Below are 19,933 nucleotides of genomic sequence, written 5' to 3'. Positions count from 1 at the left end.
TGCTTTCAACTGATGTGACTTCAGTGCGGACGTGCAGATCCACCAAATCTGATTTGAACGTCACTCGCAACTCGTCATCAAATGCTTCTGCGCAGGAAAACCATGTCACCAACGTATGTATTTACCGGTATTTACTGACGCCCACGTCGTTACAATAGCAACCCATGCAGATAGGCTGTTTAGGTCTGGGCACACAGATCCGACTTGAGAATCAGATTTGTGGCAGTGCGGACACACTCCCAAATCAGATTTGGGAAACCAATCAAGATAATGATGATTAATGTCTTTATCAGCAAATCAGATTTGCCTGTAATGTGAACATGGCCTTAGTGACTGCAACAGTCCATAACATTACAACCCAGTGACAGTAAAGGGAAGCGAGGGTCAGAGCCTTTGAGTCCTGATCATATTCCTGCGACTGTAGAATCACCATGTGAGAGAAAAGTGCTCAGAAAATAAAAAAGCCCTAAAGAAAGAGGTCGCAAAGGGACTTTTTAATTTGAGGAAGACAGCAAATTTGAGTGAGTAGAGGATAAAATATGAGAGGAGAGATGTCAGTCACAGAAATGAATACTAACTCAACTTTAAAATACTTTCCTGTTAAGTTTCTTGCATTCGTCTGTTAAGTTTCTTGAATTCGTCTGTTAAGTTTCTTGCATTCGTTAGACAGTATTGTTGTATGTGGCCAACACCACCCATATGGTACCTTATCAGGCTAAAACAACCTTTGAAGAGTATTTGAAAATAGTATTTGACTCTGGCGCACACTGATGACCTCCTCACCTTTCTGTGTTGTCGACAGCATCTCCGAACCCTGGTGTGTCTATGATGGTTAATCGCAGTTTGACTCCCTTCTCCTCAATGCCAACCGTGTGTTTGGTGATGTCAACTGTTTGAGTGATCCGCTCTGCTGACACACACACACACACACGCGCGCGCGCCACATTAATGCACAAACAAAAAAACGTTGCACCTGAACAATGAAACTTAACAATGTAAGTTCATTCTGACACATAAGAGTTCCTTTATGAGACTATACATCTATGAGTATTTACTCCCCGTCGGTTCTAATCACCTTGCTCTATTTACATAGGACAGAGGAGAGGTCAAACACAATCTGTCTCACCTTCTGCATTAGGAACCTTCCTGTCCTTATAGAGGTATGTGAGGAACAGACTGTTGACTAGTGTGGATTTACCCAAACCAGACTCTCCTGGAGAGAGAGAGAGAGAGAGAGAGGGAGGGAGGGAGGGAGGGAGGGAGGGAGAGAGAGAGAGCAACACTGCACATTCACTCAGAAAGAGATCATTATTGTGAATATGTAATGTTTAGAACAAACGCATGGGGGTGCCATCTAATTGCAAAAGGTATACTCACTACATCGAGTTAGATGTTTCACTATGGAACACAAACGCATCCTCCTTTAGGGACTGTTTGATTTTTAGAAGGGGGTCACTGGAGGGATTTGGGGCGCTCTGAATAAAAAAATATGTGACCCTTCTCTGACAAAAATGTATTTTTCCTTGAACTTCCACAAGTGTTGGTAAAATATGATTGACCCTCCCCAAACAAATGTTACACTATTGTAGCAAGACAAGTATAGAGAGAAAATATCTCATTTTAAGAGCAGATCCTGTGCCCCAAAACATAGGCTATGCTGCAAGACTACAGGAAATGCCGTTTATTTGCATTTGACACACTGACCCACACAGCATCTCAGACGGGGTCACTTAATTGCACAACAGAATCACCCATGGTGCCAACATTTCAACTTTGTATTAGCATGCAGAACAGCACTATTAGTTGACACATAACTTTGCAGATAACTAACATCATGCATATACAACAAGAAGTCCTTTTAACCTCCAAAACACATTGACAAACATTGACAAAAAAATCTACAAACAAAACACACTACCCCAGGGCATGGTGGGAACTCCGCCCACTTTCCTCAGCACACTACAGTACACTATTTACAGTGTTCAGTGTAACCAGTAGGTAGTGTCCCTCCCGGGCTCCCATTCAGTAGGACAGCACTCCCCATCCACCACCCCTCCCTTCTCCTATACCAAACACCAGCGTTGTTTGGATATTTCCCAGAAAGCTTTGAGGCGGCATAACCTTTTACACTGTTTTACAATTAAATCAGGCTAAAAAGTGTTAGATAGAAATAATATTTATTAGAGAGAGAGAGACACAACATGCAATTCTGGAATATTTGAATATTGGACAAAATAAAATGAAATGAAATTTAAACGCTAAGAGAAACACACATACAGCGATGGGGGCTATAAATACCCCTCGCAAATACAACGTGCTATAGTGAAGTGGGAGGTTTGAGACCAGGTTGCACTGTGATGTCCACTCCAACAAGACTTTAGCTTACTTGACACGCACTTTTTCAATAAAAACACATTTATGTATTTTTTTTTATTATGACCCCAAATTTGATGCTAGCACTGGGATACAAGTGGCTAACGTTAGCTCCATCCATTTACCACAGTGGTTTACAACGTTAGCAAGTAGGAATTCGCTACATAACAGCTAGTGAATCCCAGCTGTTGGGGGCGGTCTGAAGCCATATTGTCCTTGATTTCGGTGTTGATCGTCATGGTGTTTGTCATATAAAATTGGATGTTGAGAAACCAAATTGATGAGCCGGGTTTGGCAAGAGTAGTGGAGGTATGACATCAGCTGTAAATAAAGGATTTAATTGGTCAAACGTGTTTTCCGCACGCAGAAATCCGCAGACGTCAATGTCCATCCGGGAAAATAAAATGCTGTTCGGCTGTGGTGTGCAAGCTTCAATTACAAGTCATTAAAACATTATTTTGCGAATCTCCATGCCGATTATTCGCACGAAGATCCGCACCGGTGTGAAACGGGCTTTAAACTTCTGTGCAGATACATTAGCTGTTTTTACGGACATTCGTCCTCTCTATATTTTTTGATGCCATGTCTGTTTGTTGTTTACTCTGGTTCTTCGAGTGGGTTCTTCGTGCTGAAATAGTCTGGGCACCTTTCACCCTGCTTTTTGTCATGGGGGCGTAAACCAAGGAACTGGAAACAACACTGGAAATAAGTGCGCCAAAAAATGTCTTTGTTGCTGTTAGCTTGACGCGGCGAGGTTACGTTAGCTAGAGCCTGAAAAGAACAACAACACAAGTTGTATAGTAGCACATTTCTAGTCACTGCCGAGGAAGGTTTCTGGAGAGCCAAAGACAATGGAGTACTCGCCATGTGAAATCTTATGATCAATGTCCATGTCTTTCCCAGCACAGGCAGCAGAGATGCTTCAACTGTTGTACTCGATCCTCCATTATCGATAACAGCGGACAGACAACTAGCGTTATAACTATTCCATCAACTGGCCATTTGTTTGAAAAGTAAAGCTTCTGTATTGGCTTAAAATATGTGAGATTGTGAATCCGCAATGTTTCTACAAGAACTTCTTCAAAAACTTTATTTTCTGATTCGTTGTGTCTAATTGTCAAGTTAACAAGCTATTTCCGCTGTTGCTTCCTGTCTAGGGTGGGCTCTAGGCCGGAAGCAGGCAGGGTGACAAAATCACTTGTGAACGGAGGCCAGGCTCTTTCTCGCCGAGAAGAGCATGGTGACGAGAGGTAGAATGTATTATAACCAGTAGAGCGCCACTGATTCGCCAGATACTGCACCCGCCCACTGTCTGGATAGGCCAACCACAAAGATCGACAGATAGGACAGCCAAAGAGAAACAATGCACCGGGACATCCCAAACAGTTTGGACAGGAGTGGTGTTGATGAAGGAACTCAGTAGTTGCTGAAGTCCGAAAAGTGGACATAAAATATTAATGACAAATATTGGTATTTTTGTCAAATCAAATTTGTATAACCCTCCCCTGGACTCAAATTAAAGACAGTGTGCCCTCCCTGAGACTACAATTAAACAAGGGTGATCCTCCCCTATTTTCTTCCAGTGGCCCCTCCCATTTTTTTTTTTTTAATAAATAAAAAATAAATACAGAAAGGTCCTTGAATAATTGAATTCACCACTCCATCTATGAATGCCCCAAGCCAGTCAGGTTGCCTACACCAATACTCAGGACAAAAAGGGAAGCACGCACATCTCCGTAAAAATTTTGCAGGTGCTGGACTCAAAAATACACACCATAGAAAGAAGAGGAAGTCCGCACACTGTTGACGCTCCAGCGACCACAATTTTATTTAAGGCTCATACAACGTTTCGACCCCTTCGGGTCTTCATCAGGTATGAAGAGTGCAGACATAGGCAGGTTAAAATAGGGAGCAAACAATCAAGTCCCAGCTGTGTCGGGGATAATGGACACACCCCCCCATCTTAAGGGGACAGGCTACAAACAGTATAATGAGTAGAAAAATAGAAATTCATTCATTTTAGTGACATAATGTACGGTAATGACATAATGCAGCACAATACAGTTTTAAGAGGCAAAAGAGCCAATGGACTAATTATAGGCAGTACATGGGTGTTTTTGGGATCCCAAAAAAGACACATTAGGAATAGAGCAATCATTTACAGGCTCCAAATAGACATCACTCAAGGCCTAGATGCACAGATCAAATAAGTGAACAGGTACACAAATATGGTACCATAGGGAAGGCATAGACAAAAAGACAGTGTAATAAAAAGAGAAAAAAATTAATTAAAAGTTAAAAGACAAAAAGCTATTACAGAAAAGGTTTAACGTCAAACTCCTCATTCAGCCCATGAGGGGCCATGGTATTTAGTGTGTACAGAGATGGGCGAAAATACATCATAAAGTATTTTGATACAAATTACAAATACTTGCTCAAAAAATTTATCACAATACAAATACAAAATACTGGTCTGAAAAATGTATTTGAGATACAAATATGTATTTTGTATTCTGAAAATACATAAAAATACATTTTATAAAAACTGATAAAGAGCTGCAACAATTAGTCAATCCATCAATTCATTGCCAAATATTACATTCATTGCCTATTTTGATCATCTATTCATCATTTTGAGCCATTTCTGTAAGGAAAATGTCCTAATTCTCTGATTCCAGCTTCTCAAATGTGAAATTTTCTGGTTTCCTTAGATGGTAAATCATCTCATAGTCCTCTGTGACAGTATTCTCCTTTGTGTACCGTCTAACACAGGGGTGGGCAACTATTTCTCATGGGGGGCCACATGAGAAACCCAGATTGTTGCCGGGGGCCGAACAAATATTGTCATGCCGTAACCCATGGATGGGCAACTTTGATGATAGAGAGGGCCACAAAAAAAAATCCTCGCTACCAGATTTTGCTGAGGGCTGAACGGCGCCAGCACGAAAAATTTGGGGCATTTGAAGCCAGGTTTAGAGGAATAACTAATTTTATATGAACAATTGTGATGTCATTATTCAGTCTTAACCACCAATATTTGATCCTTTTCCTCACTCACTCCTATGTCACCACCTGCTCTCCCTGCAGGGCTTGAAATTAACTTTTTTCACCACCTGCCAATATGGCTGCTAGATTTTAAAGTTACCAGCCAATTAGAATTTCCACTAGCCAAAATGTTTTTCTTGAAATAAACCAGAATATGAATGTGTTAATTTAAGCATAAGTATCAGTAAGTGGCCCGGAATTCTCAAAGCATTTGGACACTTATTCAGCGGGTACAGTATATTGCATGTTGCGTTCAAGTGCAATGTAAAAAAAATTTTTTTTTTTTTTTTTGCAATTCCATCGCGGGCCACACAGGGGGCGCCCGCGGGCCGTATGTTGCCCATGTAGGCTCTAACACATTACAGTTCTTTCATTTCAGTTTTAGCTGTTTTTCAGCACAGCTAATTTCTCCCTCACTTCAGCTCTTAATCACCTTCTGTGAGGGCTTTTCACTTACAGGCAGCGTTTCTACATGTTAACCTCAAGTTTTGGAACTTTGACCATGTTAACCCTAGATATCTGACATCATAGTATCCCTGGAGATGATGTGCCATGGCTGCAGTTATGGAAATCGCCGGCTCCACGATCTCCCAAAATCATGACTGACAGACAGACAGACACCACCCACCCACCTTGGTGCCATCGTACAAATGTGCGCCATTGGCTCATACTACATCAGAGTTGCTCGAGTGACATCACTGATGACATCACAACTGCCTGAGTGACATCACAGTTGTGCAAACAGTTGCTCGACTGACATCACTGATGACATCACAATTGATAGAGTGACATCACAATCATGACCCACACTTCCGCCACACACACTGCCACACACTTTTCCAATTTTAATTAAGAAGATAATTAGTTGTGTCTTTCTAATATGATACACTGGTTTGAATATGCAGTAAACGGTTTCATTTGCAGATAGGCCAGTGCATGCAATATCTAATCATCAATTTATATTAGTAATTTATCTCTGGGGGAATTTCCACCAATACAAGGCTTCATACTAGACGAAGAAGTGATGTGAAGTCTGACTCAAGACCCACCCTACTCTGCCTCTGATTTGTGGTTGAGTTTGTTCTGAGGGTATAAGCCAATCAGAGGTAGAGTAGAAGTGACATGTCACATTTTTTTTCTCCACAGTTTAAACCTGTGTCAATTTGAGAATAAAATGACATAAAATTAAAGAAAAAAGTATTTTATGTATTTAAAATACACAAAATACAAGGTCTGAAAGTATCTTGATACAAATTACATCTTATTTTTCTCGGTCCAGCCAAATACAAATTACAAAATACACAAATGTATTTGAAATACGTATTTGAAATACATGTATTTAAAATACTGCCCATCTCTGAGTGTGTATATATAGAAGGATTCTCGTTGCAGTAATAATTGATTCTGATCGCCCCCTCGAGGGGGCCTATCTACCTTCTCTATACCCCAGTAGCGTAGAGAGGCAATACTGTGTCCCATTTTCTTGAAATGAGCTGCTACTGGGTTTCGTTCATCCCCACACCTAATGTTACTTCTGTGTTCACTTATGCGGGTACGTAGGGCTCTACTGGTTTTACCCACATATGTAAGTCCACAAGGACATTTTATCAGGTAAACAACAAAAGTTGTGGAACATGTGATCACTCCTTTTATGGGCAGCTGCTTCCCACTGTGAGGGTGAGTAAAATATTGACATTTAGAGGTATAGCTACATTGAGTACAATTTGAACACTTATAGTTACCAGCAGAGATGTTTGATAAAAAGGTAGAGGGGGTGGTAGAGGGGGTGTAAGAGCATATGAGTTGGTCCCTTAAGTTAGGGGAACGTTTGAAAACCAAATTCGGGGGCTCTTTAAAGGCCACTCTTAATTTAGGATCAGTGTCAACAATATGCCAATGTTTGTCGAGGATCTTTCTAAATTCAGCACCCATAGGAGAATATCTAATAATACACAGAGGAGAAATGTTTTTTTGTTTAGAACGTTTAACTGGGTTCAGACACTCTTCCTGTGTGACAGATTCAAAACGCTTAGCTGCAGTGTGAACCCATTCAGATTTGTACCCTCGTGACAGAAAGCGGTTTGTTAAATCAGTTGCTTGTGTCTGATAACCTTCATCTGTGCTGCAGATCCTTCTGGCCCTGTGGAACTGGCTGATGGGAAGGCTTCTAATGAGGTGACCAGGATGGAAGCTGTCACCATGGAGTAAAGCGTTCCTGTCGGTGGGCTTCCGGTATAGATCTGTCTGTAGGGAACCTCCTTTCTTAGTTATTAGGACATCTAGAAAACTAATGTGGGAATCACTATGTTCAAGAGTGAACTTCAAGTGTTCAGTGCATGAATTTAAGTAATTATGGAAAAGGCCCAAGTTTTCAGACGTACCATTCCACACGATAAATATGTCATCAATATATCTCTGATAACTAAGTATGTGGGAATAGTAGGGGTTCACCTCAGAGTCCAGTACATAAGAGAGCTCAAACAAACCCATATACAAGTTGGCATATAGGAGCCATGGTGCTGCCCATTGCAGTACCGTTGATTTGGAGATAGAAATCATTTTTGAATTTAAAATAGTTAGTAGTGAGCACAAGTTCTGTAAGCTCACTAATACAAGCAGTACTGGGTTTGTCAGAGGGATCTCTCTGCCTGAGAAAATAGTTCACAGCCTCAATACCACCACTGTGGGGAATGCTGGTATATAGGCTGGACACATCAAAAGTAGTTAGAAGACAATCAGAGGGTACATCAATAGCTTTCAGTTTGTTGATAAAATCAATAGAGTCTTTTGTGTACGATGAAAGAGTTACCACCCAAGGTTTTAATAGATGATCCACAAAAGTGGAGACGTTATTAGTGAGAGAGCCAATTCCACTCACTATTGGCCTACCAACTAAAGGAACAATTTGGGATTTATGGACCTTGGGAAGAGTGTAGATAACTGGTATAATAGGGTGATCTGTTTTCATAAAGGCATGTTCATCTTTACTGAGTTCCCCATTGTTAAACCAAAGATCAAGTTTGTCATGTGCATGTGCTCTGAATTGGACTGTAGGGTCAGAGGGGAGTTTTCTATAGAAAGTGGTATCATTAAGTTGTCTCATAATTTCACAGCTGTAATCTGTAGCATTTTGAATGACCACACTGCCACCCTTGTCAGCCGGTTTTATGACAATGGTGGCATCTTTGCGTAGATCATTAAGACATTCTCTTTCAGCTTTAGACAAATTATTAAAGGTTTTAAAATCACGTTTATTTTTCAGAGCACATTGCACATCGTGTTCAACCATATAACAGTAAGTTTCAAGAGAGGCATTTCTATTTATGGGAGGCATATACATATATTTCTTTTTAAACACAACTTTATTAACCATAGGGGTGTCGAACTGCCCCATTGGTTCAGTAGTGACTGGAACCACATCACTATGTGCCATATTGGACACATTAGAAGTACTGGAATAAGAAAAATTAGCAGTAGTAGGATGAAAAAGTTCTCTGAGTCTCAGTGTTCGAAAGAATTTTTGAAAATCAATATAGGTTTCAAAGTCATTGGTGATAGCAGTGGGTGAAAAAGACAGCCCTTTATTCAGAGCCGACCTGGCCAAATCAGTCAGAGGCTTTGATGAAAAGTTCATTACCGTGTTTTCTTGCTGGACCGGGTGTAGTGTGTGTGGTCTCTTGTGCAAACCTCTTCGGAGTCGTCTGACGCGTGTTGGTTGTTTCTGCTGCGTCTCCGACTCCGACCCCGTCCTCGTCCTCGTCCTCGTGTCCCGCCTTGCTGCTGACGCCGGGTGGGTTCTCCTAAAAAAGGGACCCCCCGACTGTTGGCATCAGAGTCGACGGAGGAGGAGGAAGGCCAGGAGGATGGTGGTAGTGGGGGGCGACCATGTCGGGGGTTGCTCTGCGACGATGGAACTCCGTCTGGTGCCGGATCCGGTGTCGTGGGTTTCCTCCAGAAGTAGACATTCTCGTTCCTGTAGTCCTTGGTGTCTCTGGTGAACTTCTTTCTTTTCTTAAATAGCAGTTCATCGTAGGTTTTGGTTTTTAAAAGTTCAATCTCTTTCTTAATTTCAGACAATGCAGTTTTGTCTGTGTATACAGTGTCAAGGCGGGCAGCGATGACCGTTATCTCCTCTCGTGTTTTGGTCAGTAATGCTGACGTCTCTTTTATCACGAGTGCCATTAAGTCCATAGAGCATTTGTTGAGAATCTCACACCAACGGTCTAAAAACTCTGGACTGTCTACGCCGATAGCAGGGGACAATTTTTGCACCCTAAGGCCCCTCGGTATTATCTTGCTGCGTATGCAGTCACTGAGGGACACGGCGTGTAAATATTGTTTGGTCTCACGTACCGAAAGCGCTTTAAGTGATTTCACCAGCGAGGCGGTGTCGTCTTGGGCGTTGACACTTGCAACGTTGAACAGAGAGTCAGCCAAGAGAATGCGAGAGACCTCTTCAGAGGAGAATTCAAAGGTCTTGAATAGACGAGCTGGTATGTCGCTCAAGTCTTCCGCCATGTTTGTTCCCTATTTTAACCTGCCTATGTCTGCACTCTTCATACCTGATGAAGACCCGAAGGGGTTGAAACGTTGTATGAGCCTTAAATAAAACTGTGGTCGCTGGAGCGTCAACAGTGTGCGGACTTCCTCTTCTTTCTATGGTGCCTACACCAATAGCCATGGCACTTCTTCACATATGAAATGATCTGACACATCAAACCTAAGAAGGTTGAATGAAGAACACCTCAGCTCAGGATGTTACCAAACAGGGCATGAAAACATCATATGCTTGCATAAGCGGACGCAAGTGTTCCCACTGTCCAGTCACAGGTGTTACTTTGGAAAAGGCCTGCCCATGTAGTAATAACACACACGTGACTGTAATAACACACACGTGACTGTAATAACACACACGTGACTGTAATAACACACACGTGACACACAAATGGGACGACTCACCTGCTACCATGAGTGTGAAGGTAAAACCTTTCTTCGCTGTCTTTCTGTTCACTTGGTTGGGCAGAGTGGCGAAGCCCACATACTCCTTGTCCTGATCCTACATAAAATACAAACAAACCATGTATGTGTACCGTACATACTCTTTACAAGACAGTCACACACACACACACACACACACAACCAGTGTTGTAGGCAAGTCACTATATCTCAAGCCCACGTCGAGTCTGAGTTGAGTCCGCATTACCCGAGTCCGAGTCCGGCAAATGATTAGGGCCTACTACAAAACAGAAAGAGAAAAACAGTCCGAGTCCTCCTCGTCTCCAACTTCTGAGTCCAAATGCATGAATGCTTGAGTCCAAGTCCAAGTCAGATGAATCAGTGCTCAAGTCCAAGTCAGATGAATCAGTGCTCAAGTCCAAGTCAGATGAATCAGTGCTCAAGTCCAAGTCAGATGAATCAGTGCTCAAGTCCAAGTCGAGTCACAAATACTGAAAGTGAGTCCAGGACTTGGACTGGAGTCTGACTGGACTAAAACAGCACCCAACAGACGGAGGAACACATACATGCATAACTAACAAACACACAGTATAAACATGCATGTGCAGAGACAGAGATGCTCACAAGTCATTTTTTTCAAGTCTAAGTCAAGTCTCAAGTCTTTTAGCTATAGTCCAAGTCAAGTCTCAAGTCTTTGAGTTAGAGTCCAAGTCAAGTCTCAAGTCTTTGAGCTAGAGACCAAGTCAAGTCTCAAGTCTTTGAGCTAGAGTCCAAGTCAAGTCTCAAGTCTTTGGTCACAAGTCCAAGTCAAGTCTCAAGTCTCTTATGGATGAGCGTTCTATCATCTGCTGCATGTCATCCAGTCTGCTTAGAACACTGCATAGCTAAAACTAAGGGATTCAAAGCATGTAGGCCACTGTATTATCCACACTATCTATTAGCAGCAGCATCAGCATTGATTAGTTGACATTATTATATTAGTCGACCTTTCCTTAATGTTAATACACACAAAAATAAAGATTGTTCACAAGTCCCAAATCTCAAGTCAAGTCTCAAGTCACTGTGTGTGTGTGACTTAAGTGCGACTCAAGTCCAAGTCCCCATCTCTGTGCAGAGAACAAACAGAGATAAGCACACCTCTGGAGAGTCATAGGGGTCAAAAGGTCCCCATGGGCTGCGGGGTCGCGAGGCGGGGCTGAGCGGAGAGTCCAGAGACCCCTGGGAGAAGAGCTGCCTCCTCAGCTGCAGGGGCTGGAACTCAGCGTCCTCCACTCCCATACGACTCGGTCTGAGAGGGGCCAGCGGAGAGCCGGCCGGGCTCCAGGGGGCGGGTTGGGCCAGAGGAGGAGGCGTCCCGGGAAGGCTGGGGAGTCTCCCGGTGCTTCCCGTCCCGGGTCTGTCGTCGGGCTCATGGTTGATGGCTGGCAGCGTCTGACCGGCGGCGCCTGGTGTCTGTTGCTGTTCACCAGGTTGAGGAGGAGGCAGATCCCTCATGGCGTACGGCAAGTCTGTGTCCTCCCCGTCCTCGATGGACAGACTGGACAGCTGGGACAGGAGGCAGAACTGGGCTTTATATGCAGGCTCATGCTCATGGAAACACTTTCAAAGCTACAACACAATTCATCATTGGCTTTATTATTTTCTGCTCTGCTTTTATTTTATTTTATTTGACCTTTATTTAACCAGGTTAGTCTCATTGAGATTAAAAACCTCTTTTGCAAGAGAGACCTGGCCAAGAGGCAGCACAGGGTTACAGACATACAGTTACATAACATATCACCACAACATTTGCATATAAGCAACTGTACTAACAACCAAAGATTAAAAGAAAAGAAAAAAGTACAACATATTTCACATTGATCGGCATGATTCAATCTACTCTAATCATGACACTTACAGACCTGCATTTCGTTTGCCTCCATGACTTTTAACATCACTTTAAAACTGTCTAATGAGACAAGCTCCTGTAGATTCAGTGTTTCTTGAAGCTCGTTCCAGGCCAGAGGGGCAGACAAATGGAAGGCCTTTTTGCCAAACTGAGTCCGAGCCTTTGGTACGGTCAGCAGAACTCTATTTTGAGAACGTAACTGATAAGTGCGGTTTTCCTGCAGGTTGATTAGTGAGCATATATAAGGTGGGAGCTATCCCAGAATGGCCTTATAAATGAAGAGGAACCAGTGACTCAACCTGCGCAAGGTTAAAGGAACACTCTGCCCATTTTCAACCAGCTTTGTATCATTAGAACATCAGTAGTATATCAGAAAACTGTAAACTGTTTTGAAGTCTGTCATTTAATTTGACAGTTATTGAGTGTTAAAGTGTGGACCAGTGACATCACTGGTCCACACTAACTCAAATTAATAACTCATTAACTCAAATCAACTCTCAATAACTGTCAAACTAGATGAATGATGAATAGTTTGACAGTTATTGAGAGTTGATTTGAGTTAATGAGTTATTAATAAAAGCATGCATGTATAGAATATCTCCGTAGTCAATTATCGGCAGGAAGGAAGGTAGCCAAGACAAGCCGCTTTCTTGCCTCAAAAGAAAAACAAGCCTTATAAATATAATATAATATAATAAAAACCTAGCTTCACCCTGAGCTTTTTCACAAGAGTGTCTTGGAATGATGTCACAACAATAACATGTTTAAATGAGAATGAAGTAGCAAAAGTGAAATTTGAGAGAAACAGACTATTTTAAACTGCAATTTGAAAATAAAAAGGTACATCTAACCAATCTAACACTTCAAATGTAAACATCGGACATTTAAAATCCAAATAGTAAATACAAAAAGTGAATGAATAGAAATGTAAAAAGTGTTCAATCCAAGGTGAGATGTTGATGAGCTGATGAAATGCCAAAGCCTGCAATGATGCAGATTCTCCAAGTATCAATTGAAAACACACTCACTGTACCTGACATTTTAAGCTCAACAACGTATTACTCGTCACACATTTTGGGGGTTGAAAAGTGAGCAAATTAAGACAGCTACACTGAACATGCCTTTAGTAACCAATGTGCCAGCCTTTTGCTATTCTTAGTTACTTAATATAGCCACCATAAATAACTGTTCCATGTTATTTTCCAGATGGTAGTACTTATTCAGAACGTCCTAAAATGTCTTCTGAGCATCTATCTTCAGAGCAGTTTGGTGAATCCAGGCCTTGAAATCCACCTGCGGTCCGGTCAGTGAACTGATCCGCGCTAAACGGTGAAAACATGACATGATGAGCGTGTGCTTCTGTTGTAGCGACCGACACTGCACTGTTCTTCACTAATTAGCCCTAACTAACCTGTGATCCCATTAGAGAGGCCCCGCCCTCGTCCATCTGTCTGGGCAGGTTGGCTTCTGGCTGCTAGACCCAACTGCTATTTTGTTTTTGTTTTTCCTCATTTTCGATGAGTATCTTTCATTGTGGATCCAATCGTTTGTAGATGAAATGGAATAATATGCAATATGCGCTTATTGCATGCATGCATACTGCAATAGGATGAACAGTTACATTCATACTTGTGTGCAATAATCACATTTATTCTAGTGCAATAATTTATATCTATGCCATATTTATTCTATGCAATTATTTATCCCAGTGCAATAAAACAAATGTCCTGTCATGTCCAGCTGTCAGCTCGCATTAACCACAAACCTTTGCAACAGGCTTAACCCAGCTTCTAATACTCTGAGTCGGTGGGGGGTTGGGGGATTTAACTCAACACACACACACACACACACACACACACACACACACACACACACACACACACACACACACACACACAGTAACAAACCCTACACACTATCAATACAGACTTTTCTACAAATTTTCTCTGGGCCAGATGTCCTACCTCCTTCTCTGAACAAGGTGGCAGTACTTGAAGAGAGAGGACAGAGCAGAGAGATGTAGACATTAGTGCTGGAGCTTATCATAAACAATTAAACACATCGCTTAATAGGTATTACAAAGAAGTGGGTCATCATGACAGAGATTATCATATTTATTAAGGGCAAATGAACAGAATATAGAATATAAGAATATTAGATTTGGCTACAATAGCAATAGAAAATAACAACTGTAGGATATAAGAATACTTTTCTAATTTTAGAATATCATCCGAATTACGCAAAAGAGGTAGCCTAATGGTTTACCGTCTATTAATATCATAGGCAGGCTATATAGCTCAATAGACTCTGTATTGTGTAATTAATTTGGTCGACTGGAGAAAAACAAACAAACTGCACAACAGCACTTGTGTTTTTCTTCAAGTAACGTTCATTGGTAAGAGTGTGTGTGTGTGTGTGTGTGTGTGTGTGTGTGTGTGTGTGTGTGTGTGTGTGTGTGTGTGTGTGTGTGTGTGTGTGTGTGTGTGTGTGAGACATGAGTGTATGATTAAAGTGATTTACCTTTTTTGTTGCTGCGGAACCTGACAGGAGACGACATGTGCTCCATGATGCGGTGAGGTGAGGTGAGGGACGGTGAGGGAGTCGGAGTCTCGTCTGCTGTCTGTCCAAATAACTCGCCCAAGATCACAGGGGGGAAGAGATACGCTGCTAGGCATGGCAAACCTTCAATTGACCAAAAACACCAGCTTATGCTTATGCATATCAGACAGAGCTGGAGATAACGGGGCGCGACCCTCTCTCCTCCACGTTATGACCCGAGCGACGTCAGAGGCCCTCGGGTCATAACGTGGAGGAGAGATGAAGGCAGGTGTTTTTATTTTCACAACAGATCAGTGGACAGAACCAAACAACTGCTACTCGACTATCAGTATCACAGACACGACTCCTGAGTCTTGATACAGTAGCCTAATTACGCTATCACTGAGAGAGAGAGAGAGAGAGAGAGAGAGAGAGAGAGAGAGAGAGAGAGAGAGAGAGAGAGAGAGAGAGAGTAACCTCGCGTCACCAGGCTCTTCTCGGCGAGAAAGAGCCTGGCTCCCGCCCACAATTGATTTTGTCACCCTACTGGTTCCCGCCCTAGACCGGATGGCAGCGTTTCTAGCTCGTCAACTTTCACGTTAACTTGACAATTTGACCCAAGTATCAGAATCCTCTTTCACCGTTTTGACCGGTGTGTCAGGCGGTGGTGGCGGAGATGCCATATTGCATAAACGTTTTGTTTTATGTAACGCTAGCTTTGTTTTGATCAGACTCTAGTTTAGGTAACATCACCGCGTCAAGCTAACGGCAACAAAGACGTTGTTAGGCGCATTGCCATCCGGTGTTAATTCTGGGTCCGGGGTTTACGCCCCCATGACAAAAAGCGGGGTGGAAGGTGCCCAGACTAGAGAGAGAGAGAGAGAGCGAGCGAGCGAGCGAGAGCGGGGGAGAGCGAGAGCGGGAGAGAGAGGGGAAAAGAGAGAGAGAGAGAGCGCGCTGGAGAGAGAGAGAGAGAGAGAGAGAGAGAGAGCGGGAGAGAGAGGGAGAGAGAGAGAGAGAGAGCAGAGAGAGAGAGGGGGAGAGATTCATGTGTAGCTACATTTCATTGATTTGATTGATTGCAGCAACAGCAGCATAGACACTGCTTGTGATGTTTTTAGTACAAACGCATGGGGGCGCCATCTAGCTAATTGCAAAAAGCATGTAGGCTACTTTGCTAATTGCCAAATTTCGCGTCGTATTGTAACATTTTGCTAGCGTTTTTCGGTGAATAGGCGGCGCGCATAGAGTGTTTTTTTTTTTTTTTTTTTTTTACCTGTGAGTTGGAAGGAAAACTGCCTGGTCTTGTGACTTTTAAAAGGTGAGTTCCCAAATGCAGACTTGAACGTTTGAAGCTAATAGGCATAGCTAACTTAAAACGTCATAGCACTACTTTGTATGTTCGGCGACTGTCTCAAAATGCCAAGAATGTGCGGTCACATCAGAGCTGACAAACCGCAGAAATACCCAACTAAATGAGCAGAGCTGGTGTTGTTGGGGTCGTTAGGCTAATTGGGTGGACCTGAGCCTGGTGCTTTAAGACCTTTCCGACCATGTTTCTGTTTCTCTCCCCAGTCAATTCAACTTCATTCCAGACACTTAGGAAGGTCCATAGGAGAACATAACACCTTACAATACAATACAAAACGTAGAAAAAGTATAAAAACAACAGACCTTGATATCAAGATTACAGTCATACATAGAGGCTCTTTCGCTAATGTTGCCACATGGTTGAGTTGAACCTGGTGTTACTTTTGACAGGATTACTTAAGGCCACAATAACACTGTTCATCGAGTCATCTCTAGACGACACACATCTGTACATGAGGCTTCTTAAAAGTGCTTTAAATGTAGGTATACCTACACTGACAAACAGCTGGCCTGGCTGTGCCATCTAGGGACACGCAACAACAGTGGTAGTGCATCATTATAGGCCACGTTTAGCCTTTGCAAGCTGCTTTTCCTGTAGCTGCTCCACAGGTGTGCAGACAGTATACAGCGGCGTACTGAACACTGAGGCTTTGACATCTGAAGTACACATATGAAATTTTGCGAATCAACATGTTTGCCTGTGCATATAGTTTACAACGCTGTCTCTGAATATCGTTATCATCAGACAAATCATCTGTAATACAATGGCCTAAGTATTTAATCTCAGTACACACTTCAAGAACATTGTTACTCAAATAAAAATCAGGGAAAACTGACTTTCGATCTTCTTTACAACGCACAATCACCACTTTCATGAGTTTTGAAGCGTAAATGCGAGCTCTAGAAGTAAAAAGCTTGTGCTAAGCTAATCCAGAACTACAGTCTCGCATAGGCTTCCACGTCACGTCACCACTCAACCTGGAGTGTTGTTTATGTGTGCGCTGCTGTGCACTGATTACCCCGGGCTGAACCGTTCTTTTAATACATCCATGGGCTGAACCAGGTGAGGGAAAGAGAATTTCCGTGTTCATCCTTTGAAGTGATGACGTTATTGACGTATAATATCACCGTCGACTCAACAGTGTAGTCTCATTTAGCCGTTTGCTAGCTAGCCGCCCTTTTAACGGCACGTAAAAGCTTAAAAACTCATAAAAGTGGTCCTCATGTGTGAAGATTATCCTGCTGAACACTGGTTCGCGTTTGAATAAGCTTGTGTTAACCACAGACCTCATTTGAAGCATCGCGCCAAAAACCCATTCAAAAATCCCATAGGCAGAAACAGTGAAGAACCGGGAGTGTTAGCATCGATGTTTTCCGGACTCATTCCTGCGGCTCTCTATAGTAAAGACATTAAATGGTGTATGTTTGTATTGTTATTTATTCAGTAACAATTTTGGTAATCTAACCAAACATTCACATTTCAGTATGTCGGACATGGTCAAAAAATGTCTTACATCATAATATATAAGGCATTCTGATCAATAATTTACCCATGCATTTAGCTTAAAATACTTCACAGCTTTTGGAGAGAGATGAAACCTGTATGCTGGTTTGCAGAGCAACATGAGACCAAACTTATATGTCAGATCAGGTGAACTAACACGGATTGTATTCCTTTCCGCCTGAAGCATACTGTAGCGATGTGGGGTTGCCAGTAAACATGGGTTTGTCTGAGTGTGGGGTTCAGTTCGCTGGGGGTGTTGTAGAGTGTGTCCCACCGCACGTGAACGCGCTGGGATTAGGAGTAACAGCACCTGAAGGGGACATGGAGTCATGTGGGGTTGCTAGCTCGCTGGGGATTGGGTGAGCGGGAGGTGGCCATTTTGTCGGCGGGGAAATGTGCGTGTGTTGTCAGTCTGGAGATACGAGGGGACTGGACGGGTGTGTTAGCTAGGAGCTGTGTGTGTTAGCTAGGAGTGTAGCCAAGTGTGGCTAAGCGCTGGAAGCTGTGAGTGTGAGGGTGAATAAAGCCTGCAGACCAAGTATTCGCATTCGGCTCCTTCATTAATGATCCATTGGTGTACAGAAGTGTTAACTACGAACTTTGCCGCTCGCCTCGTGCGGTAACATCTAAAGAACAAAGAGAAAAAATAAAAAAGTGGAACGGAGACACGGACTGTTGCTGCTCGCCGCGGAGGTTCCAGCCAGCTGCAAGCTAATTGGGCTGGATTTCCCTCAAGTAGGTCGGCTTGAGTGCTACAGTTGGCGTGTGAGAAGGGGCAAGGAGGAGCGGAGAAGAAGTGAAAATTAACGCCTTGGAGGATCGGCCAGGCGTGGGCGGCTAGCTGTGTCTGCTAGCTGCTAAAAGGTTAGCTGTGTCTGCTAACTGCTAAGAGGTTAGCTGTGTCTGCTAACTGGTATGAGGTTAGCTGTGTCTGCTAACACTACAAACACCACGTGGCATGGCGCGCGTTGGTGGACCCTCGTCGTTGGACGGGGGGGAAAAGGAGCTACCGACTCCGGAGTTCAGCTCGGTACTGGCCGGCATGGAGGCCCGTCTGGAGCAGAAGTTCAGTGCGGTGCTTGCCCTTGTGGAGGCCCGCCTGATGCAGGGGATCAGACGGCTGCTGGAGGCAACGCCTGCCTGGGCAGAGGTGCTTATGAAGCTACTGAGGGGGGCCACGCAGCGCGGAGAACGGCAGATGGAGGAGCCGCAGAGACTGTGTTGGACTTGTGGAGCACAGGGTCATCTAGCGAGGTGGTGTCACAGCGGTCCCGGGGGGCAGACCAGGTACGCGGAGCAACGGTACTGGGGGCGGCCGGGTGTCTGTTGGTCGTGCGGAGAGTTCGGGCACCTAGCCAGGGAGTGTCCGGAGGCTGTCGGAGGACAGAGGACAGCGGGAGAGGAGAGATGCGCAGGCGGCTGGCAGGTGAGACTCTGTTGGTCGTGTAAGAAGCCTGGACATTTGGCCAGGAACTGCACTGAGTCTGTGGAGGACGAAGGAGGGACACAGGCTGAAGAGAACGTTATTGGAGTCGGGGGACTGACGATTGTGTCTCCAGAGGAGAATGCGTGCAGCCGGGGGGAAGAGGACATTGTTAGGGTCGGGAGAGTGACGATGGTGTCTCCAGATGAGCGGGTGTTGCTAACGCCGGAGGAACCGGCCCAGCCTAGCTCCTCTGCACCCCCCACAATGGCTGTGCAGGAAGCCAAGGTGGAGATCGCCGTCGTTGGTGTTCCCCCTGCTGTCCTGCACACGCCGCCCCCTGGGGGAGGGGGACGGGAGGACGAGCGCGTGCAAGAGGCGGAGGAAGTGGAGTACTGTGTAGACGTGGACCTGACGGACAACGACGTGACCATCATGGATGTCGACGTGGATGAGTGGAACTACAGGCAGGAGGAGGACGCTGACATCAGTCCGGTGCTCGCGTGGGTGGCGGCCGGACGCCGGCCCCCTGTGGAGGAGATTCGCATGTGTTCCGGGGCCACGAGGGGACTGTGGGAGATGTTTACCGACCTGCGTCTGGATGTAGATGGGATTTTGGAGAGGAAAGGGGGGGGAGGAAAAAGGGGGTTCCAGACGGTTGTACCCAGCTACCTGCGGGGATTGGTGCTACGGTGGGCACATAGGGCCCCCAGATCCAGTCCCCCCGGATCCGGTCATTTCGGAGCTGAAGAGACACTCCGCCATGTTCGTACATTTGGCTACTGGGGCGAACACAGGGGGGACGTGCGGAGCTACTGCAGTGCGTGTGATGACT

General features: G+C 44.1%; 1 protein-coding gene across 1 annotated transcript in view; it reads right to left on the bottom strand.

Annotated features, from left to right (window-relative positions):
• The window catches only part of LOC310793668 (septin-5-like), a gene marked incomplete at both ends in the record, with an annotated part of 24,417 nt that extends 4,544 nt beyond the window's left edge, over positions 1-19,873 (bottom strand). The window contains 9 exons of the mRNA XM_083655521.1: positions 784-907; positions 1,127-1,213; positions 10,378-10,474; positions 11,494-11,919; positions 14,227-14,252; positions 14,783-14,944; positions 18,686-18,840; positions 19,027-19,048; positions 19,771-19,873. Coding sequence (XP_083511647.1) covers positions 784-907; positions 1,127-1,213; positions 10,378-10,474; positions 11,494-11,919; positions 14,227-14,252; positions 14,783-14,944; positions 18,686-18,840; positions 19,027-19,048; positions 19,771-19,873 — 1,202 coding nt within the window. The remainder of the gene's footprint in view (positions 1-783; positions 908-1,126; positions 1,214-10,377; positions 10,475-11,493; positions 11,920-14,226; positions 14,253-14,782; positions 14,945-18,685; positions 18,841-19,026; positions 19,049-19,770) is intronic.
• Between the last annotated feature and the right edge of the window lie 60 nt (positions 19,874-19,933).

Source organism: Poromitra crassiceps (assembly GCF_964638095.1).
Source record: "Poromitra crassiceps genome assembly, chromosome: 1".
Lineage (NCBI taxonomy): Eukaryota > Metazoa > Chordata > Actinopteri > Beryciformes > Melamphaidae > Poromitra > Poromitra crassiceps.
This window is presented reverse-complemented; position numbering and strand designations above follow the sequence as displayed.